The sequence below is a fragment of the Aquila chrysaetos genome, chromosome 12 (assembly GCF_900496995.4).
Source record: "Aquila chrysaetos chrysaetos chromosome 12, bAquChr1.4, whole genome shotgun sequence".
NCBI classification, from domain to species: Eukaryota; Metazoa; Chordata; class Aves; order Accipitriformes; family Accipitridae; genus Aquila; species Aquila chrysaetos.
In genome coordinates, this window is record NC_044015.1 from 19128701 (window position 1) to 19153687 (window position 24987).

A 24987-nucleotide genomic window follows, 5' to 3' on the forward strand; every position below is an offset into this window, starting at 1 on the left:
AAAAAGTCAGATTTGGATAAAACTGAATTGAAATGAGAACATTTTGCCAGTATGTCCAAAATAATATATACATTCTGAAGACAATATTTAAATGTCCTAAGGAGATAAACACCTTAATGGTCTTTCAACAGTACAGCTCTCTCTATAAAACTTGACCTCAAATAATAATAGAAAAGTAATGTACAACCTAGTTATGCATGTTTATACCCTACTGACATATGTGGGTGTTGTGTATATAATCTAGTCCAGAGCTTCGCATTGTATTGGCTTTGATCCCATGGTTCTAAATTTACAGAACTTCTCAGTTACCACAAGGGGGCAAAATCAGGTCCAAAATTCGTTGTGTTGTTATAAAAAAGAAAAAAAAAAACCCACTAGTGTTTGCTCTCACAACCTTTTAAGACATATATTTATCACATTAAAATTTCACAACGAATATGTAAAACAAATAAAGCTACACTCATCCTGACACTATTTTAGTTCCAGAAAAATACCTTCTAGATCTTTCAAGGTTAAGAAAACAATAAAATAAAATGAGTGCCCATTCAGCCTTTTTTTTTTTTACTTTTGTGTCTTGCATTTGTTATTGTTAAAAAAAAAAAAGTTCTCTTAATTTGAAATTAGCTATAAAGAAGAACAAAACCATAGATAACAAAGCAGAAAATACCCTTTGATTATCAAGATTGCATCTTGCACTTGGGTGCACGGTCTGTCTCTAAACTCTGACTCATCTGCCACCAGCAGGCTTTAAGGTGATAATCACCCACACAGAGCTATTTGCACACCATGTCTATCCTATCCTGTATCTAATTATACCCTTTATAACAAACTGTTTAGCATAATTAGTGGAGATCTGCTTTACAGGGAAAAAGATAGAAGCTATAGTTTAGAAAATTCAACTTTTTGAAGGCATACATGTACAGATTAGTAACTTTGGTATTTGGTCACAATAATGAACATTTTGATGCATTGGTCTATGTAAAATTGTACAATCATTATTTTAGCAAGTAAAATAATGTTTTCAGAATATTTATATACTGTATGTAAGCATTGCTTAAAATTATGAAATGGTTTTGGGACTCATTAATTGCTAACACTTTCACCAGTATTTTTCCAGACATGGCTGAAAAATGCTGAAAGGGCCAGCATTGGAATCAAGAATGCTGGAAATGATCAGAGAACCTATTAATTCAACTGATAGACAACAGCAGGTACAAATGACCTTAATGGGAAAGCTCTGATTTTTTTTTATTTCGTCTTCTAGATGATCAGAAAGGATGTTTACTTAATGACCACTCTTTCTTTGTGTTCAAACTTCGATGATGAGCTGCTTTAATACAAGATCCTTTGAGGTAAAAAAGGAATAGAGAATGATACGTATATGTGCACAGAGGTAAATATATTTTATTTTTCTTTGCTTGCTTTTATTGCAGTCTTAAAAGTGTTAAATGAACATCGCTTGCAGTGGCATCTTCTTTGTATGCTGGCAGTTTAGTCTTCATAACCCCCCGCCCCAACCCCGTCCTCCTTCTATACTAGCAAAAGCTTGAAGCCCACAAAAGCCAATACCCTCCCCAACCCCCCATTAGTGTTTGCTGCCAGGCAAAATAAAACCCAAACTGTATCTCCTGAGAGTAACCTCCTGTCCCCAGATGGGGAAAAACTCTGCTGATATGAACACAAACATTGTATTAGCATAGACAAAAGAAGAAATCATGCAGAATCCATTAAAGCAGCCACAACTAATTAATCTTGTTTGTTTTTATGTGTTAATTGTACTTCTGTTAAATTCTCTTGGAGACCAGGATAAATTTATGGGTTCTATCCTTGTTTAACGATAATTCTGCTATTTCTATCTTACAGGAACATTATGCAAGTAGAGCTATTTTCCCCCTGAGCTATTTAAGCAAAAACACATGAAAAAACCAAGCAGAGTATCCGTATTTACTTGTGCTCATGAAGAGATGCTCATGCTTCATCCTTTCCATGTAGGCAAAGAAATCTGTTGAATTCTACCACATATTATTCCAAGACATCTACAGCAGATTAAAGATAAAGCATAGACTTGCAGAAACTTTTGTATTTCCTACAGAATGTTAAACAGAATTTTCTCCATTTGTAATAGATAAACTATACTTATCAGTCCAGTGTTAAATACAAATAGGTCAACAATGCATCCTTTCAGGTCACCATTATTTAAAAGGTATTTGAGTTTCCCTATTAAGTTTTCAAAGGCCAACATCTGCTGATGCTCAGAAATGGTAGATGTGGTGACGAAGGCTGTATGGAGTGTGAAGTGAAAACACAACCGTATAGTCCATGCAACACAGTACTAAGAAACTACAGCACAACCAAACTCCGAAGAGCTATTTTCCCATTCATCCCATTTCTGTTATTAATGGCAGGAATATTCCTGAGAACAGTGACATAAACTTCTTCTCTTTCATTTAGTTCATTGTTTTGGTTATAAAATATATGTATAAAACCAAGGTTTTGAAAACAGCATATCACTATGCCTTTGCAGTCACGTGAATGCCGAAGGAGACACTACAGCAGGAAAATTACATTATTAAGACTGAAGGCTTTCATTTGCATGTTATTGTCATTGATGCTGTTTCACTATTTAAAGCTGCAAAACAGATGCCATGGCATTCAGCTGTTAATGCTGCTCTCATTTGCAAGGAGGCTAGTTTTGATGGCATTTAACTTGCTGTCTAGAGCTTAACAAATCAGCACCATTCATGAGCTTAAGTAAACTGAGCTGATTTATAAATTGACAGACCTGACCCTGCATAAGAAGCGAGACAGTTTTACCCAAATTATTAGACGCTTTTCAGTTGGATATTTGGTATGGCAAATTGCGTTTTACTGCTGATATTTTATCATTGTGATAGTCCTGCATCACAGAAGTTGTCTAAAGCCTCTGCAAAACTGAGGCTGTGGAGAATATTCTTTCAGTCAGCCACAGCAGGATCCCATTTCTACCTCCCTGCTTTATTTGTAATCAGCTAACGTGTCATGACTGTGTGCACTTCTCAGGTATGGGACTCAACTGAGACTCACAGCTGAGCTACTGTGCACTTAGTCCCTTCAAGTGTTTTATTTAATTAATCGTCTGTTTTGTTGATATAGTAATTCTTTACACAATGGTGTTATGGTTTTATTATAGTTTAATATTTTGGTGCTTTAATTGCATACAGGAAAGCAGGTTTTTGTGAAGGAACACAGTTCTGTTTATTTTGTGGAGTAAAGCCCAGTTCAAAGGCCGCTGGAGTTAATGCAAAGATTCCAGCAGATACACTGCATTTGCTAAGCTACTTCATAAAAATGAAAACTCTTCCATTTATAAATTCTTCCGTTTGCTCTTTGAATTTACACACACACATACATGCATGAAAATTAATGGTCCTATACTTCTCTGTTATTAGCAAACACTTTTTTTTTTTTTTAAAGATGCTCAACAAGTATTTTCTGTGAAACAGTATAGCACTCAGTTTTCATCTGCTGATCAGAAGTGATCAGAAAATCTGCAGTTGAAGGCAGATATGTTGTCAGGAGTGACATCCTCTCTGACCACGTAATAGGGTTACAAGTTAATGCAACAGGGGAATGCCAATATATAGTCCCTGCACTATAGAGCACATTTTCAGAGAAACATTATTTACAACAGAAAGGGATGTTGGGAAATTAGATCCAAGAAGCTGAATGACAATGCAAAACAATACTGGTTTTATTACTTACTACCAATACTGGAAATACTGGGTATACCTGCAGAGAAAGAAAACAAAAAAGTATAGTTAGCTGTTTGCTGTAGTTGGCTGAGCTATTACATCTAAGATTCTAAAAACAATTTTCTCCAAATTTTCAGAATATTATATCAATACATAGTTAAACCCAAGTAACTGCAAATATGTACCCAGCCCTTTATAAATGCAGAGTCTTTAGATTTTTCAGTACGAGGCTGCAGGGACCACTAAAACGTATTGACAGATGGGTATTTCTGGGACCTACATCAGCTCTCTGAACTTCATGAATTTGTTCAGAACAGTTTTGTATTTCAACTAACCAGCCATTAGGTTTAATGCTCTAGATAAAAATATCAGTCATGCATGTATTATGCAGATCTAGGAGAATAATTTAACCATGGGATAGATGCATTGCTAACTGCTTTGGCCAGCTGCTTAAATCAGCTGATACCTTCTGTTGCATTAACTGTATGTAGCCATTTTTTCCTCTTTTACCTGACGGTTATCTAAATTAAGCTATGGAAAAGAAATGTAATTGAGCGAAACAATCTAATGCATTAGGTTGGTCATATTGACTAAGCCTCTCATTGATTTTTTTTTTTTTCTCCTGCTTTCATTTCAATTCCTAAGCTGAATTAATGCAAGAACACCATTCCAGAGGCAGGTGAGATTTACCCGAAGAGGTGGGGCTACTGAGGAGTAAAACTCCTCTGCTGGATTAGCAATGGGGGATCTCATGTTGCGTGATGTAGTCCCAACATGTAGCTTGTTGTCAGGTCTGCCCTGAAAGGTTTGTAGCACAAAAATATGGACATGAAATCTTACCTGAAAGGCCATTTTCTTTAGATTAAATGGCATTGCTAATGGCACTATTGCTAGTCTCTTGGGTTAAAGTTGCAAACTATTTAAATCCTGGATATTTGCATCCTCTTAGTTAAATACAGTTTGCCTTTTAAAGTTTTATTGACTTTTGATAGCATGCATTTTACTGCAGAAATCTGTCTGGTTCTCCATTAAACATCTGCTATACTTCTTTCAACATTTATCTTGAGTTCTGTCTTACACAGAGATGGCATGGACCTCATTCTGCAATTAACTGTAGCGAAGGAATGTCTTGGGGATAAATGATATTCACTGTAAGCAAGGTTGTAGAGTCAAGTTGGGAACATTTCTAACTCGTGGCATGGCTAAGACAACGCTGAAATAATCGCATTTGCAGAATGGCAACCATAAACAGATCTTTTGTATTTCACCACATCAGTCCTGGGGCACAGGTCAGAATTGCAGCCCTCCGGTTTCATATCCTATGGAACCTGTGGTCTGGCAGAGCACCTGCTGCTAACCGAGCCCCACACTCAGATATTGTTTGCAAACTTAATTATTTCTACTTCTGCTGAGATTAACATGTGTTTTCCAAAATTTTAGAATCATGAGGTATTAAAACTGAAATTAAAATATCATCATAATAGAACAATGCTGTTATAGTTCTAAAAGTGACAAAAAGTGCTTTTTTCAGTTAGGATAATGTAAGAGAACTTCTATCCCTTTGCCTTAAATGTCAAAAAGGCAATCAATTTTCAAATAATTTTCCCCATAATTTCAATAGCAGCTTGTTTACATTTTAGCAAGTCATTGTAGCTGTTTTAAATTAGCAGGATTCTTTTTGCTTTATACACTGATGGAACCTGCACAAATATTAGATAAAATACAGATACTATGTTCTCACACTCACACTTCCACTGTGAAATGGTATTTGTGTTTCCTCTGGGTATACTCCCCCGCCTCAAACCTCTCTCTCTCTCCTACATGAGCATACAAATATCCTTTCCTTTCTCTCCTGAACAGATTGTAGCAAAGGGAGAGGTTTTCCTGCAAGTCTGCTCTCCTCATTTTACTGTATTTCAAAATTTTCAATGAATTCATAGTGATAAATGCTTCCTGGGCAGAGAATAATGAAAGCAAGCTGCCTGCTAGCCTGAAGGGCTCTGTATTAACCTTGCGAAGTTGTCCTCAGGTTCTGTTTGAAAAGCTCTTTTGCTATTTCTGTACAGAGTTTCTGAGTTGGTGTGATCTTCTGTAACCAGCTTGATTTTTGTAATACCAGGTATCCCTGTGTGTGGTGACCGGCCTTGATAGTGCACTGCTTTATGCCCTTTCTGCTACAGAGAGTGAGAATGGCGCTTCTAAGTTTGTCTGGAAAAGAGCTGGTTACATAGGGCCACGAAGCAGGATCTATTAACACTCTGTGAAAACCACACATATGATGGGAAAATTATTCTTAGTAGGAGTGTTTTTGTGAGATCTGGAGCTACATATTGAGGCTAGCTCTTGAATTCAGCTGAGCTGTTTTTGGTGCAAGCCCTTAGGTAATGAGGCGCAGGTGGTGTGATTCTGCCTCTCCCTCTCTGCCAGTGTGGGAGGCATGGGGTTGGGGGACAACCCTGGCTGCATGGCTCCTCCGGTGGCACCACTGCCGGGGACACCAACAGGCTGCGGGGAGTCATCCCACTGCTGCCGGCCCTTTGGATGGAAACCAGTACGTTACGTGATGTGGATCATTTGCAGTCAGTCTTGTATTGAAATCTGTGAGTACTTTGCAGCAGTGAAATGATGTGAACAGGTGATGGAGGGAGATGAAGAATCAGGCCCATTACTTCCCTTGATGCACAATTCTATTCAGCTAGACATAAAGAGTAAATAAAACCAAGTGATTGGATTTATGTATATTCAGTTGTTAAACCAAAGCCGTGTTTAGCCTAAATTATCTTCCAGTTGAAATCACTGGGATGGTTGTTAATGGCAATAGTTTTATAGCGAGCAAACAGTGAGTAAAGCGTGCAAAGAAAGTTCAGGGGTAGCTACTGCCCCCAAAATGGCAAACATTGCAGAAGAAAGTCTCTAATACTATTTATTATTTTTGACTTGACTTGAGGGTGGTGGTTTGGTATATTACATATTCACCGTAAGTGCATCTAAATATACATGCATTACTTGAGAGAAGAAAATCTGGTGTTTTCCTTTCATACGATCTTCTGCATCTGCCCTGTAATTTTCTCATTTCCCCTTTTTCCAGAAATGGGTTGTTTTAGCTGTTAGCTACCATGGAGCTGACTATTGAGAATGGAGAAAAAAGCAAATCAGATGCTAGCAAAGAAAGCAAGTTTTTGATTTCTTCTATGGTTTGGGTCAGTGTGAAATCTGTAACGTAAAGGAAGAGCATCAGGCTTTTGGTGAGAAGGGCCATACTGCTGCTTCCAGTCTCAGGGCGGGTCATACCCTGCAGTCCCTCTTATCGCCTCCATTGTCAATGCCTGTGTGTGCTTCCCGCCAGCAGCGCAATTAATGCAGCCAGGCTGCATCTCTTCCTGGGCAGGGAGTACATGTGGGATGAAGGAATTACTCTGTCAACTTGGTCTTGGCTATCATCTTTCCTGTGGGCTTTTCTGCCTCTTCTCCATCACAAGTTGAACATGCATCCCCCGTATGTCAGGGAGCCAGGGACAGGCTCCTGCTGCTATCAAAACACCACATCCAGCTCGCAGCTCGCTCACATTCGGGGAAAGAGTGTCACCAAGAGCTCAGGGAATTATCCAGGTGAGGTGAATACAGCCCAGAGACTGAGAATTAAGACTGTCTCCTATGAAGGCATGGCAGGTTATGATAGTAAATAATGCAGTGCAAGTTTGGATTCATATTAATTGCTGATCAAAGCTGTGTGAGAGCTTTTCTGACAAGAGCCATCCCTGTAATTGCACTCTACACCACACATTTTAACTCTTAAACAGGAACAAAATATAGAGCTTTCCATAGCAAAGAGTCAGAGCAGGGCTGTTAATGCTACCTCCGATCTTTTGCTAGAATACCTGTGCTGCAGCCTGACGGCACTCCCTGCAGTGAGTCTTTTTTCCCTTTGCAACTACTCCACTGAGGCATGATTGCAATATCAGATCCTCAGCATTAATTTCAGAAGTTCTGAATTCTCTAGTATTTTAAAGCCCTGAGAAGCCTGGAGGAACCTAGCGTCTTGTAATCCCTCAATGGGAGTGATCATTACGATCATAGGAGTAAACTTTTCGTGTAATGCCAAACCTGTACTCAGCCAAAGGACCATGCACAGCGAAAGACACAATTCTTAGGAAATTTCTCATGTGTTTCATTGCAATAGCCCTAGAACTCCTGCTACTCCTTACTCTGTAAAGATTGACAATTTTTCAATTCCCAGAAAAATAACTGCTTAGATGAAATTTGTTATCCTCCACCTCTGCTTTCCCAAGCAATACCACCACAAATAAACGGGACAGAGAAAATATTTAGTTACTGGTTTATTGGGTAACACTTTTTAAAATTTGGACTTTTTCTTACGATGTCTTAGTGACTCCAAACCAGTATTGAAAACTCTCTGTCTAGGAAACTTCCAGTGAGACCAAAGGATTTTTTTCAAGTAATTATAATTTATTGATAGAATATTAGATATTAGAAACTTTAAAAAGCCTGAAACTCAGATAATTTTTAGAACTTTGAGTATATCTTATAACAGACACTTTGCCTTCCCATATTGCTGCTTAAGGACTAGAACCCTCTTTCATTGCTCATCTTCACTATATATGGTGAAAATAGAGTTGTTTGAAACCAGTGACGGATGGAAGCAATTCATTTCCCAGCAACAGATGCCACCATAACCAGCACAACCAACCAACTCAGCAGGGTCACATAAGAGGGTAGAGTGCTGAAGAATAATTTTTCAAACCCCATTTAAAAAAAATACAGCACATGCTATTTATAGTGCATTGTTTTTTAGGTAAGTACCTGCAATGTTTTGCTGGTCATTGCACTGGATACCTAGTTGAAGGGAAGTTAGCTTATCATTTGCAGGTTTTCCTGACACTTCTGTCTTCCTGAATGCTCTTGATACACTACAGTTTTGCCCCCTGTCCCAAGTTTCCCAGCCTGACACAGCTTTTGTGTGACATCTTCCTGTGGCTTTACATCTAGCTTCATGAGCCAAAATTAGTATGTAATATAAAATAGGAACAGTAAGAAGATTTGCCATTTTGTAACTTATTGCATTCTTATCTTCCTTTTTCTCTATGAAAGATGTTATAAAAATCATCAAGGAGCAACATTTTACATCTTAAGCATGAGTGTCCCATTCCTTCAAATCAAGATCATGTGGGATCATCTCCTCTACCTCAGTCATGAAGTAGGCACTGGAACGCTCCTTCCAGTTGTTTGGGAGAATGGGGCCCTTAGAAAATGGGACACTATCTACTTTATGAGTCTGCTTTGACAGGACAGCAGGATGTGTGATCTTTTCAGTTACAGGGATCCATGCTACTTGGATTCCTGAATAGAAAGCCTGCCATCACACAACCTCTTGGCCAACATCATTTACTCCAGTCCTTCAAGATGGCTTTGTGTCAGCAAATAGTCACGGGGAAAACCGCACACAGAGATGAGGGTAATCAGTGCAATACTTCAAGTGCCATATTTTTTGCCAGAAACTGTTTCTGTGGCAGCTGTGCTGCAGTGATGCCTCGTAAGTCTTTTCCCACTCAGGGAGGATTAGGGCCGTGCTGCTGAGACAGAGGCTGTACTATCAGAGGGGGACCCACGGCAGGAGCAATTCAGTAAAGTGAGTGAGACTCTCTGCCTAACTGTTGACTGAAAAGAACCACCAATGTTCCCCGTGTCCTGGTCAATCCTTTGTTTCACGTTGAACTATGAATTAGGAAAGTCATGTAACAGCCAGGAGGCGGTTTTCGCCAGGTGTCAAGCACTTCTGGTGCAGGTTATTGGTTGTGGAGGGACTAACAAAAAGCGAGCAGGCTTTGATGGATGGCAGCCCAGCGCAGTCTTAGACAGCTCTGTCTGATGGAGTGAAGAAGATAAGTGCCAAAGATGATCTAAACAACAGGAGGAAGAAAAGGGCTAGTGCCGTCAGACACATACGACTACTGAGGGGAAAATACCAAGTATAGTGAAATTCAGTAAGTTCACTTGGAGTGTCAAAACATATTGCAGAACAAACTATACATAGAATGTGGCAGCACAAGGGAATAAATGTAATCACAAAATAGTCAATAAGATAAAGTGAAAATATAAAATAAATGCTATGTGGGAGACAAATGTGGAAATATTGTTAGTGCTAGTAAACAGCAGAGTACTCTGTCTTTCACAAGCAAAGCATGAAAAAATGTTTTGCGTTCTCCTGAAAAACTCATGTTGACTTAAAATGAGAAGGATACAGAAAATAGCTTTATATCAAGGTTTAGGCTATGACTGGAGTATAATCTAGAATGGTCTTGTATTTCATGAGCTGTAGCCTGAAAAGGTATAATTAAAGTCTTATTGGCCACAAAAAAATGGTAGAAGCAGAACAGTGGAGACAACAGAAGTTTCAGCTGGGAAGGATTTGGAAATGGACTTTAGGCTTCTTGTTGAATCTGAGCAAATTTCCCAAATTTAGAGAATCTCAAGAAAAAGGATCTTTTTATTTTGTAAAACAAAATTCTGTGTGTTTCATTTATACAATTATTTTTTAGCTGTATCTTATTTAAGAACACTCATATTAAAAAAAACCCCTTCAAATCCATTTAAAATATTTTGGTCTTAGATGGAAAAGATAGACTGAAAATTGGAGGAAGGAAGAGTATCAAAGGGACACTGTATTACTGGATTATACAAAGTGTCCCCAGGGAATTAAAGTAATACATCAAGGGAAGTTTAGTGTCAAACCAGATATGTTAATTCTATCAACATGATCAAGCAACTATTTACAGAATTCATGCCTGACTAGGGAGAGTATAATGCTAGGGCTGCATTACTGACCATACGATGGAGATGGTGACAAATGCAACAGGGTAAGTGAAATTACACTGGCTGTGCTGAGTTTACACAATAATGCAAAATTTCATATGTTCCAACACCTGCGGCATTAAATCAGGAAGTGACAAAAGAAATGAAACTTTTACATACCATAAATGATTGCTGCTTGTAGCAAGTAATCGGACAACCCACAAGAAGAGAAGCTGATTTAGTTCTGAGTAGTATATAGGACCTGATTTAAGAAGTAGTTATCAGAGAACCACTTCTGGACTGAAAGTCAACATACTTTTTGAGAAGGAAAAGGATTAAAAAAAAAATCCACTGCAGTAATACTTAACTTTCAGAGAGTGAGCAGACAAAACTGAGGAAGTTAGTTAAAAATGAAAAGAACAGCTAAAAAGATTTAATGCAGACAGTGTGGAGGCAGGCTAGAGATAAAGTGTATGAGAGACTCAGAATAATCACATATAACCCATCTTTTTTTTTTTTTTTTTTTATTATAAAAATCACCTATCTTTTAAACGAAAAAAACCCTAACACCCAACCCAAAACGGCAGAATGAAGATGATTTTGGAAAGACACCTTTCAAAAGTGTAAGTCATCTCAATGGAGAAAGATAGGGGAAAAAAAGCATAAAATCTGTTAAGTTAAATATAAACCACAGTATTTTGAGAATCAGCTTGCTACAGACATAAAAGTTAGTAATTCTTTTTTGTCAAAATAACCACACTAGAAGCAGGAGGCCTCCCAGAGAGATGATTGGGTAAATAGGCAATCAAGGTATAAAAGTACTGAATACTAAATTAATTGTTTTCACTGATGTTCACAACAAAGAAGGTTAGAGAGATTCTCACAATCCGAGGAAGTTTCTCAATGTCTATCATCATCTGAAGGTGTTTTAGAAGATGTAAATAATATCAAACAATAAGAACTGCCATAAGGTGATGTTCACCCTGAAAGTGTTTTAAAGGAACTCAAATATGACATTTTTAAACTAACTACTGTAACATATAATCTGTCACTTATATCACCCTTGATGCCAGAAGTAATGTTGTAACTGTGGCACAGTCTTTAAAAAGGACTCAAGGGCTGATCCCTGTAATAACAAAATATAAAGCAGACACATTTTTATGCTATTGTAAAAGATTCATATTGTTGTCATGTCTAGAATATCACATGTAGTTTTAGCCTCACTAAAAAAAAATAAAATGACATCATAGAACCAGAAGAGAGCAAGAAAGCACAGATAACCAGAGATGTGGCATGGTTTTATATAGGATAAGATTAAATAGATTAGGATTTGTCGTTCAGAAAATAGATCAGAGGAGTGGACATGTCAAGTCCATATAATAATAAATGGTATAACAGATGTAAATAAGGATGCATTATTCTCTGTTTCTTCCTATCTAACGAAGTACAGGCTTAACCATATATAAACATTTAAAGCAAACAAAAGGAAATACCTTTCACTCATTGTGGTATTAAAGTCTGAAATGTATTGCCATAAGATGTCACTGAGATCAAGCTTATGACAGTTGGGTTGGTCTCTCTGCTCAGCAGCTAGCAACCACTGTGGGTATGACGGAGGGTCCAGCTCAGAAAACCAGTTTACTGCTGGCAACTGGGAAGGCAAAGAACAAATCCTTCATACTTCTTCCTGTTTGCTATAAATTCCTGCTGCTGATCACTGCTGAAGTCAGGATTTGAGGGTAAGTGGAGCATTCGTCAGCTCAAACAAGGTTCCGTTTTCATGATGCTATCATAATTACTACTAATAATAAAACCCAGGAAAGACTGCCTATTATTTGCAAAATGTTTTGATTTTTGGTGGAACTGTATATCTGATGGAATTCAATAATGTTGAAAGTTATTTAACAGTCTTCAGGCATACTTTTGGTGGGCGCTAATTCCACTGTTCCGTCTGGTGTGTGCTCAACTGATTGGAAATGATGTAACTGACATAGCAAGCTGCATTTAGAAAGATCCCCGTTTTCATGTTGAGATGTATCTTGTCGCTAGTTTAGATGATTGCTGGGGTAGCAACTGTATTTTATATATATAGATATAAAAAAATGTATATATGTGCATACATATGTATGTATCTGTGTATACATGTATATATAAGATATATAAATAAAACCAACCTAGTAAATCTCACCATTTTTTCTGAACAAAGCTTTAAAGTATTAATTCCGTGAGCCACACTCACTTTTTATTACATGTGAAAAAGTGAATACTCTTACAAAATGTTTCTCCCCTGCTTTTTGGAAGTTCATTTTTTTCTGCTCAGTAAGAATTTTATCATAATTTCATGCCCCCACACTTCATGGTTTGTTACTTGGTCTATTACTCTCACATTTAACTTGATAAGGTCCTGCTTCCTATGATATTCATTTTTGAGTTTTGATTCTTCACAGCTGCTGCTTTGAAGTCTTAGATAACATTCTGAGCATTGCACATTGCTCCTGGTTTTAAACTTTCCATTCAACTGCAGTACATAGCTCTGTTTCTGCCAAATAACTTTTCAGTAAATTGTTATATTCTAATATTCTAAAATGAATGTTTTGCTTTTAATCAGGGCAAAACTGTGGGCTCTTTTCTTAAAAGAAGCTAGTAACTTCTGTCAAAAGGTTTGGTGATTTAACCTCATCTTCTTCAATCCTTTCTTCAAAGGAATTTAAGTCTGTTAACTCAGTTCAGGAGGATTTTGAATCACTGTGTATTATTTCATACATTCATGAAAGGAAGAACTCATACTCATGCTTGTCTTCATGCCCTCTCTTTCAGCACCATGTTTTTTTGACCCACTCCTGTCCAGGACCAGGAAATGCAGCTGTCAATAACCTCCTTTGGATAATATGAAAGCATGCTGGAATAGTGAGTATGTGTGTTGTTGAATGGCTATTAGCTGGAAACAAGCAGATATAAACACTCAGGTTTTTGCCCTTGCTTTCCCCCTTCAACACTTACAATGATCTAAAAGGGTGCACGTGAATCTGGACTGCGGTCAACGTCAGGTAAAAACTTCCTTTACCAACCTTTAGATCTTTAGTTATTAATTGGAAAAATTTGGTCTGAGATTTTTTAACTTTCTTAAAAGGACAAAAAATGAGCAAGGACCTCATCTCACACATTGAACTGAGGTGGTTTTGAATCTTAGGGCAATAAGGATGTATGAATGGAGAGCTGAGGGCACCATGGCTGGAGCAGTACTGCAGATATTCCCACTGGTTTCTCTCCTCCGTGTGTGATTTTTACGTGAAGGGTCCTAATTTTTTCATTCCTCAGCCCCTTCTGTGCAGGGGCGAGGGATTTGTCTATGGATACAAACATGCAGTTCTCATGCAAGAACATGTGAGAGCACAGATGATGCATACTTACAATTAACACTTACAATTTGACACCTTGTCCAGTTATATGCACTGGGTCATAAAGAAATGACAAACTTTTGCCAGCATTAATCTTCCTTCAGAGCCACGATACGGGGCAGAATTCTAATAATGAAATATCCTTATTATACAGAACTACTTACAGATATTAGCAGTGCCCTTAGGTATAGGCAGATAAGAACCAGGGCTCCACGGTCGGCCCTGGTAATTCTTCTTGCATTTTCCACAGTCTGGGCCAGTTGTGTTATGCTCACATTCACAAAGTAGTCTTTTGTTTTCTTCTTTACAGCCAGTAGCGTGAAGGTTGCACTTACACCTATTTTTAAAAGGCAAAAATAAAAAAAAGTGGGATATTATTTAGAGGTGAGTTTAAATTCAGATTAAGTCTTGGTAAAGCATGTCCTATGGCAGCCACTCTATTTCCATGTGTTGTGTCTGTATCACTGTTTTAGCATGCTTTACAAGACATCACTCAAATAGCATGTTGTAATATCTTCAGCTTGCACAGGTCTAAAAGCAGTAATTTTGCAAGACTCCAAGATGCTGAATCTTTTCTTATTTTCACTAACACAGCTCCACTGAGATCAACTAAATTATTCATAATTTTCACTACAGACAGGTCTATAATCTTGCAAAAATTCAAGCATTACTCACTACTCCCAGGAACAAAACAAGTTCTCTGCTTATGTCCTTGGAGAACCTGGCCCAAATTAAGATCCATATTAGGCCCTGGGAGTCTGAGAAAACAGACTTCAATTAAATATACTCTGCTATGCCACACTTCAGTACAAGGGAAGCTCACTATAATGGTGTTTTGCCATTCTTGTTCAGCAAGTACTCTCTTGCTCAGAAAGGAAAATTTTTTTTGCCTGCTTTAATTTGACATAGCTGTAGTAGCTGAAGGTCAGGGGAAATATTTTGGTAGGCATATTTAGTTTTACTTAGGAAAGAACACCTAATCAAACCTTGTGACAAAATCATTAGATAAACCAGATTCTGCATCTGGTCTTAGAATAATTGTATTTTCCTTAAATTCCCCTCTTTCCCTGAAACTAGGATACTTACAGAATGAGAAGCTAGTTTCATAAACAGGAAGCTATTGTCACCTCTTTCCATCCCTTTCCAATAGATGTCAAAACTGGCTAAAATCTGTTTCTGTTTGGGGCTGGAGAGAAAACTAGTATTTAACGTCCCTCTCTGTTTGTTTTCCTAATGATTGTACATCTAGTGATTTAAAGGATTCTCATGTGGGTATTTGTCACCTGTTCCATACAGTGACCAATAATTAGAGCAAAACAACACATGGAATGGCCAAGTGCAAATTAACAGCTGTCAAGCTGACTTCCATTTGGAAGGAATATGACCTGAAGCAACTGGCCACATACATATATATCCCCAGGGTAAAACAAGCTTGCAGTTGTCATAAGTGGCTGCTGGACAAAATCCACAAGAACCTGTAATACAGTAGACAGTGAAGCATTCTCCTCAATGCTACAAATGAGGCAGATGAAACTGCTGTTATTTGAGCAATGCTCATTCTAAAGAAAAACAGGTTCAGCACCTTTTCAATTGAAATTACCAAAATGTATTGAATATGCTAGACAAAAGAAAGTGTGATTAATTTTTATATCATTTCCACAATATTGATGCTTAAAGACTACATCAGTTGTAAAGTAAATTTTCAATGGCTAGCCGCTGTAGAATGAAAGATGCCTGTCTGGGTGTCAGTGGATGAGATATGCCTATTCACGTAGAGATTGAAGATTTTGGTAAATGGCACTGCTATTAAGAAAAGTAACGGGTGGTTTTACTGTCCACAGGAATATGAAAATGGAAGACTCCCAAACGGGAGAGATACACAATAATGACAAGACCAAAAAATAAGAGTCAGAGGAGAATGAAGCAGGAGAGACTGTGGAGTCACTAGAATAAATGAGTGTCCTGGGTTCAGCTGGGATAGAGTTAATTTTTACAGGAACCTGGGAGGTGGGGGGGCATAGCCGGGGCAGCTGACCTGAACTAGCCAAGGAGCTATTCCATACCATGTGACATCATGCTCAGTATATACATGGGGAGTGGGCCGGGGGGAGGGCTCTCCTGCTCTCGACTTTCGGTGGGGGAAGTGGCGGAGCGTCGGGTCCTGGGTGGTGAGCAGTTAGTTGCACTGTGCATCACTCTTTTTTTTTGTATACTCTTTCATTAGTACCGTTGTTGTAACTTTTTTTTTGCGTTGTCCCAGTAAACTGCCCTTATCTCAACCCTCGAGGTTCCAGTTTTTTTTCTTTTCTCTCCTCCGTCTCCCGCCTATCCCACCGGAGGGGGCGGGAGGAGTGGGCGAGCGGCTGCGTGGTCCTTTGTTACCGGCTGGGCTGAAACCACGACAAAGAGAGAGAGGAACCGACTGGATTTCTTTCAGGGGGAGATCTTTGTTTTATTAGAGGGACTTATCAGTGTCAGAGGCAGCAAACTGATCTGGGCAGGAAGAAAAAGCCAGCTGATTCTGAGGAAAGCTGTAGTTCCTAGGGCTCTGAAAGGGTCCTGCAGACTGGTAGGGGAAATGAGGTGGGGGAAAATAAATGTTGGTACATCTGCTAATTGGTAAATGTGCACAGCTCTTTTAATAAGCACCTGAAAGTAAAGAATGGGTGTGTCAGAAAACCTTGTGCAAAGTCTGTTTGCACTTCTTAGGTGCTACTCTTGTCATATGTTCCTGAAGAGAAAGACCCTTCTTCAATTTTGCTTGTGTGGTTAAGAGTCTTGGGCAGATTCTGGCCTTCTCCATTTCCCTCTGCTTCTATCCAGTCCCACGTCTCTTTATATATATACAAAACACATGCATGTATTTATATGTATGGATGTATATAGGCATACACAAACAATTCCCATAAATTCTCATGCATATTGATTTCCTTTTATTTCCCATGTTCCCTAACTCCACTGTGATCCATCTCTTCATAGGGTGCCTCCTCCTTTTCCTTATTTCCCAGGCAAGAGAGCATGGACAGCACGGAATAGCTCTGCTGCTGGTTCTGGTGCCCATTTTTTTAACTTCTTAGGGCAAGATTGCTGCAAAGGAAGTGCTTCTCAGCCCAGAGTTGCGGCATCATGCCATGGTAGCTGTTCTGTGGTCCACATGGCAGGGCCCACGCAATACAGCAATGGGCAGGCTTTCTGCAGGAGACATCTTCTGCGATTTTAGCCGCCAAGCTCCAACAGACAAAGGAAAACTACAGATTTTGGAGGTCTATGTTTGTGCCAAATACAGGTTTTCACAAAACTAGCAAAATGCATTTTCTTGTAGAAGTAGTTGGGGATCTTCTGTCAAATTTTAAAACCCTATTAACTGAGATTTAAAACAATGAGCCCTCATAGGGGCATTCTGAACAAATACACACAAACCAGACAATGTAGGGACATTTTAGACACTTAGCTTCCTAAATGGAGGAATTGCTAAACGGCTCTTCCTGCCCTAAACCGGTAGAATAATCACAGATTCATTCAGTCAATGCCTCTCTGCAAATTAACTTATTTAGATGTTTAATATGTATTTTTTAAAGCCTTCCCAGCAGAATCTCCCAGAATGCTGCACCCTGCCTTAAAAGAAAATTCCAAATAATACCATGTTTAAGAGAAAGGAGAGCAAAATTTCTACTACCCTCCAATGAAACGCCCCCCCTCCCCCCCCCCCCCACCCCCCCAAATACCCCAGCAATGGGGAGAGAGGTGTAGCCTTCTAGGAGTATGATTTAAAGTGAATGAGAGAAAAAAACAAATTTGATCACTGAAAAAATAAAGGACTGATCTAAAACCTTTGCGGGCAGAGAATAGATAGTCAAAACCTAACATTAACGACTGAGCAAAAAAAAGAGCCTATCATGCTGAATAATCCTAAAACCGCTCAGAATAATTCAAACTTAGCTGTGTACAATTTCCAAGGAGAAGAAAGTAAGGAACAAATGTGGTCACTGTGGTTTTCTGCAAGACTAGCTAAAGATCAAACATCAAGGTAAAAAAATACATTTATATTAAAAATGTCAAATGTAGATTTAATGAGAGCTAGTTAAAGTGGGCACAAAAAGAAATGTTTTAAAAAAAAGACCCAAACCACAAAAGGTCAGACAATGTGTGGCAAAAAACATTACTTTTGCCTTCTTAGTGTATAGGCAACATAAAGTTGGGTTTGGTTTATGATCATTAGTGTTATACGTATGAAAAAAACCCTGTAGATTAATGAAATCTGAAGAGATTAAACCGGAGTTCTTGTTGGTGTCACTAACTATACATAGGGAGTAAAAGAGCAGAACCATTAGCAGAAAAAAGACATTCAGAGGATTGAACCACTGAGGCTATGATTCTCTTCTCGTTTGCACCAATTTTTCGCTGAGGTCACTTCACAGAATTCAGAGAGATTAATCATGATTTCCACAGCAAATCAAGGATGTAGCTGAATACTGAATGAGTGTAAAATGCAGACAGTGCTAAAACTGAAAGAGAACAAAAAGCAACTGAGGAAAGCAAACTGAACATAATTTGGAAGGTACTGTGTCTGGGGAGAAGTAAGCCAATACCAAATTCTGTGCTGTATGTGGAGAGACATTTTTACTGGAACAAGGAAATAATATTTTGTATTCTTTTGGTTTTTTAGGAAGGCTGCACTAGGAGTTGGGCAATCTGTCCCAGGGACCTCATCAGAGTGTATGTATGGACAATCTCAGAGACTTCTGCAAAGACGAGAAATGCCTGTTGTGCTTGAGGGACAGACTTCTCTGGATGAATGAAAGAGGTAAACGTGTGTAGCGGGGCTGAGAGATGACTAGAGTACAATAAAAAGCTACTTCTATCTGTGGGATAAGCAGTAAGGAAAATTGAAATATTTAAGGTTACAGAAAGAAGACTATTTAGGTAAAAGTACCATCCAGACAGACCATGAGAGAACCACTCTTGCGATGAGATATATTGGATTGTGAGCAGTGTGAAAACAAAGCAGTAGAGCCTGGACCTTAGGCATTTCAGGTAACTGTGAATCAGCTGAGCACCACTGGTCTGGTAGCTGACTTGGGCTCCTATCAGATCACTGTCAGAATGTGGACATCAGCTTCCTATGGAAGATTGTCCAAGTTCAAAGTCCTTCATCTGCCTTGTCTCTTTCTTAAGGAAGATTACCTTTTCTGCTTCAGAGGTAAGGAAATATTTTGTTACCTTATGTGAATATCCATGATGATAAATTATTACTGAAAATCCTAGGTACCATTTGTAACTTCTTTAAATACTTGCTTTTAAAGGCTGTTCCTAGCTGTTACTGCTTTAAATCTGAGATAGTAACAGAAGGCTTAATTGGATTTACATACAAAGCACATTAAACACAAATTTTTGTATAGCCCTTGTAGATGCTTCCATTAGAAGAATGTGGTCACTTTGGCTGCATGTATAAGAATGCAGAAGTTCTGAAAAACCTAAAAAACTGCTTCCACATCCCGTGTACTGAGTGTTCCAGATGCCTATATAGTTTCTTGAAATACAAAGAAAAAAGTCAAAGTGCTTTACAAGGTATTACGTACACATGCCCAGAAATGCAATTACTGGGTAGCAGTGGGTGGGTAGCAGCTGCTTGGCATGCCAAGTGGGTTTGCATGTGTACTGAGAAGGGATGATTGAGGGAGCTGTAATAAGTAGAGCAGGTTTGAGAATACAGGTTAAGGTGTGGCAAATGTAAGAGGATGTATGCTGCAGCCTTTGCACTGCACTGGCAAACAGCCTAAGGGCAAAATCCCATGTAAGGATAAAGCAAATGTTAAGGGCAAAGTGCAGTTTTGAGATACAGTATATGCTCACCATAAATGGCATTGCTGAGGTCTAATCTTTGTACGTTTTTACAAAGAATGTCTGAAGCCCATGATTATAAGTATCAACAACTCCATGAGAAATTAAGTTATGTGCAGGGAGATTGCAGGGCTTGAAACGGCTTTATACCTGAAGGGAGCAGTTGTCTGCCTGTTATATTTGGTGACAGTTTTTCCAGACTTTTTTTGTTGATCGTTGTGGGAGCAGCTCTGTCAGGACTGAGCTTGTGGAAGTGAATGTCACGTCCCCACAACACTTAATGTATTTGGAAACTTCCATCCTGATGTTTCCACATGAGCTCAGCTCATTTCCATCTTTCCAGTTCAACCTGCGAGGACTCTTCCTGCTAAGCAGCCTGGTTACAGCACACACAAGAACACATTTTCCTGCAACGTGCAAATTCAATTTTGAATCACTGGAGATTGATATTGCTGTCCAACACTATAAACTCTAATTGTGTGGGAGGACAAATTTGTTTTTCTGACCACTCATCTTTGACAGACTCATTATTTTGTCATAAAGCAATTGAAATGATATTTTTGGCAGTTACATAAGGCGCAGGAAGCACTCTGGCATGTTGAAGGAGCAGTGCTGTTGTAGTGGGAGCAGGAGCCCCGGGCGTGCCGTGTTCCACACAGACTCTATTTACATACAGACAACTGACATTAAAATGCTGTAAATATCGCTAAGGTAATTGCTAATAGCATGCTGGTGCTCTTGTATGTGAGTGCCAACCAACAGACTGGGGGGTCACATGAGGGGATCATTTATGTTGAAGAGATCATTCATGAGAAAGACAGACAAGAGAAGCTCTTTGATACATTTTTAACGACTAGCCATATGTTCCTCACTTAGATACATCTTTGGATCATTCTAGGTCATCACCAAAGTTTAGAAAATCAACCTAAAACCAACTTGTAAGCCCTCTGCACAGACTCTTCACTTTCACATGCCATGAGTCAGGTCTCTGCTCTCAGGTAAGCAAAGCCTGAGCTTGCAGAGGAGTTGGCATGTTTGCTCTTCACATTACTGCCCACACAACATGATGCACACACAACATAAAATACTATCCCCGCACAGTTTTAATTAGGCATTTTAAAACACTGTTAGCAATGTTAGGAGCCTTAGTCAGCTCCCCAGTGCTAGCAACTACTTCCAGTACCTTGTCACAGTTGTCCTAAAGGACTTGGCCGTGTTTAGTGTGACATCAAACGTGTTAAGGCTGTCACCTACATTATGCCTCTCAAGCTTACTAATGACCTTGAGGCAGCTTCACCAGTGAGATTATTTTTCTAATACAATGTAGACAAAGACAAAAATTCCATGTTGCAAATACATTTTAAGTGCGGAGTCCCAGCCGAAACCAGGACAACAGGTAAGTGACAAAACTCTTGCACCATTGAGTGTACAAGGTAAACATCATGAAAATACTTAGATAAGTCTGTTTCTCCTTTAAATATAACCAGTGGAACATCTTTTCATAGAGGCGCACATTCTCAGAAACATCACAGATGCTGAATATTATTATTCGTTATATCATAGGATTTTTCCATGTCATGTCAAAAAACCAAAGTATGCTGGTCCTTATCCTAATTTCCAAAGCTTAAATAGATGCCTACACAGCTTTACTATTGAAGCAGATTTTGTGGGGATGAAAACAAGTCTAAAGGACACTGTTGTGAAGAAATAAAATGATTGCTGGCCAATTTATTTCTGCAAGGATGGAACAGACAGTGAGAACACACACATAAAAGAGGTAACAAGATAATTACTACAATCTAAGCTACCAGTGCTCACTGCAGGGACTACCCATCTGAAGAAATTCTGAGCTAAAACGGTCAAAAAAACTATGGACAGTTGGCAATCAGAAAATGGCATGGGTTGCTGGCTGCAAGTAGGTCTGCTGAACAAATGTTCCAGCTCACGTGAAGCAGGAAAGTAAATTCTGGTTTTTATTCAGTATTTCTTGAGCCATATGAATATCTCAGGTCCACGTTTCTGTACGGAATCCAAGTCCAAAAAAGGCACTACATCTTTTTCTGGAAGTTATGAATAAGACCCCTGTGGTCTGCTGGTAAAATGTAGCCACTGTAGTGGGAGTAATGAAGTGTGAGTCCTTTCTTTCATTTGTTTATTTCTGGAAATGTATTTGGTCACCAGTCTTTTCCCCTGTCCCTTTCCCTGTTATCTAATACATCATAATCTCCCACCAAAAAAAAAAGATTCCTTTGTGGAATAGGGCTACATCAATAATAAAGGATAAAAAAATTCAATAATAACAAATATAACTTTGTATAGGTAGATATATTATTCTTTCATTTACAAAGCAAGGACTAATGTTGGATCAGGTTTTTAAGCTTCTTAAATCTGTAAGTAGCTTTGTGGCTAGAAAAGAAGTTTAACCTGTGCTCAGTAATCCTGCTGCACCTTAGTACCTTAGAATCTAGAGATTTACAGAAGCCTCTTCAACTCTATTCTTTACTGTTTAGTTTTTGCTGCTAAATTTGGGAGGAAATTGAATTAGATTCCCACAGGCAGTATGGAAAATTGGGGAAAATAGCTTCTTATTCTCCCTTAGCTGAATATAATATATCTAGTGGGGAACAGCAAAACCCAGGCACAGAGAGCATGTGTGCTTTGCTTTCTCAGTGGCCTACTTCCAAGCAGTTCGGAGAGTTTGAAATTAAAAAAGAAAACAAAGTCCAAAAGGGCAGCATAATTCCCTTTCCCACAGGAGCGAGGACTTTCCAAGACTCACAGAACTCATGCAGGGCATGGAATTGCCCACTGTTTGCACTAAGCCAGCCCAACAATAAGAGTACACAAGTGCTAAATTTAAATATTAACTTGTTAATAAGATTCATTGTGTTCGCACACCAGTAAACATTTCTGTATATTCTGATTATATAAATGGGAACTACTGTCAAGTTAAATGCCAGTCAATATGAACAAGAACTACAGGATCACTACTGATCCATTTATATCTCAATCTGTATTTGATCAGTATGCTGTCTGATAGATGTGTACTGTCTCCCTTTTGAAGCCAAACGTTAGTGGGGCAGGTCCTTTTGGCTTCGCCACTCCTCTCCCCAAGCCCCTTTCAGACTGAGGGCCACAAGCAACCTTACCTTGCCAAATAAACTGTAAATGTTTCTGAAATGCAGTATTCTACTAGATGCATCTTTCCAAACAAACAGAGGCAACTGAAAATGTTTACAGGCTAGATCAGCAATGCTCAGAACTCAAACATAGAAAGGAGGAGGCAGTAACCTTTTAAACCTCTTACAAACACCTCAGTAGTTAAGTATTTGAAACTTCTGATTTCTTGGCTAGATAAAAAAAAGTTACAGACCAACAGATATGAAAACATTCAGACTTACTTCAGTCTCTTAGGTCCAAAGTCTAAAAATAATCCAGTGATGCTTATGCCTAGTAGACAGAACAGCTAATTCTGAGTCCGAGTTATTTCAGTTTACCACATACCCCCCCACCCCCACCTTTCCTTAATATTACATACTTAGATACACCTAGCCAAGTGGAATGGCCAAATGCTTTTTCTAATTTTCATTTCACATTCTTTAAGTGTTAAAGCTGAAATAGATCTGTCTGAAAATATAGCTGCTGTTAGCTGCTGTAGAGAACTAACTTCCATTGCCTTCCCAAATACTAATTTTTGCTTTTTCTTCAGAGATATTAGTTTTCATGGAAAAGTGTCAATAAAGAGAGTGGCTGTGGAATCTGCTAGAGTTTGCCAGCAGCATGTTCTGCAAATAGTTTCACCCGTGAACACAGTTTGCCAGATTCTTAGCTGATGTAAATCCATCTGGCTCCAGTAGAATCAATGAATTTATGTTAGTTCACACTGTCTGAAATGTGGCCTAATTTGTTTCCAGCTTTCATTCATATTATCCTAGGCTCAGTGGCTTTATTTTTAGATAAGGGCAGATAACCTCTTTATCATTTTGAATGGCAGGCCCAAGATCTTGAACAAACATGGGGTGGAAACTGGTAGTCAGCGGAGGTTAAGAAGCCCGGGTCTGATGTGCTTTTAGGGACATGACTGCTGAGAAGGTAGGATGCTGGTATTTTACATTGTTTCCATGAAACTATTTTGATCTAATCTTTAACCTCAGAAATAGGAAGCTTTTCTTATCTATGTGAAGGATGCTGAACGGGGACCATGGCAATCATGTCTCTCCCAGAGAGGAAGCAAAATCTCTTGTTAAGATGAAGATCAATAATGACAGTTTCTTCTAGTGCTACCAACTGATCATTTAACACTAGTGATAGTTTTGGTAGGTTCCCAGACTACCACTGAAGAATGGAGAAAAGCAGTGGATGTAAACTCTAAGTACTTCAGTGTCACAATTAGTTTTTCTTTTTCCTTCTCTTCCACTTGAAAACGTCCTTCTTTCTTGGAACCCCTTTGGTCTCACCTACTAAGTTGCTGTACTTCACACAGCAATCAATGTCTTGATACATAGATGGGATGGCAGAGTGGGAAGCACATCTGTTGCAGAGGTACTACACAGCTTAGGTGTTCTGAGTTGTCATGATGTATCACATGTGTTTTAATTGGTTTGTTTTAAATATCAAGAAAAACTAGGAGACTATAAAAACCCGAATATCCTCAGCTGCCCATACTGTTTGATGCATCAGAGACAGAAGGGCTACCGGGACAAGAATGCAGCTCGCTGTCCACCAGCTGGAATAATGCGATCTGCTTGGCAGTACCCTTTCATTATCTGTCTGATGGTGGAAAAAAGTTAAGGCACGTGCTGGCTGAGGTTGGACTACTGCCCATTGCCATCAGGATATTAAGGATGCAAAGTTTTTGTTATTTTTAATTTTTTTGCTGCTGTCCAATGTCCTGGTTAGCCAGCCTTAGTTTGCAATCCATCCATTGGGCAGTAAGTCAATATCAAGAAGTCAATACGCACCAACAGATACCCTAGACACACCTTCTGTTTTAATCACTATAATACCACCAGGCAGAATTTAACCACTATATCACAGCAGTTGTAAAAGTCTGTACCACAACCTGCTAGATCGTTAAGAATGTGACACACAAACCTCAGATGAAAGGTGCAGCAATATATCACTGCAGTTTTATAGCTTACAAATTTAAAAATGAAAGTTAAGAAGTCTTTAGGAGTCACTGTTTCTTCTCTTTTCTCCTGATACAA

At 38.8% G+C, this 24987-nt stretch overlaps 1 protein-coding gene across 10 annotated transcripts in view; it reads right to left on the minus strand.

Annotated features, from left to right (window-relative positions):
• NTNG1 (netrin G1) overlaps positions 1-24987 on the minus strand; it is a 168732-nt gene that overhangs the window by 47780 nt on the left and 95965 nt on the right. For all 10 annotated transcript variants that reach the window (XM_030032435.2, XM_030032434.2, XM_030032438.2 and 7 more), the window contains exons 4-5: positions 14104-14276; positions 3742-3768 (exon numbers count right to left, since the gene is read on the minus strand). In XM_030032435.2, the coding sequence (XP_029888295.1) occupies positions 3742-3768; positions 14104-14276 (200 nt within the window). The remainder of the gene's footprint in view (positions 1-3741; positions 3769-14103; positions 14277-24987) is intronic.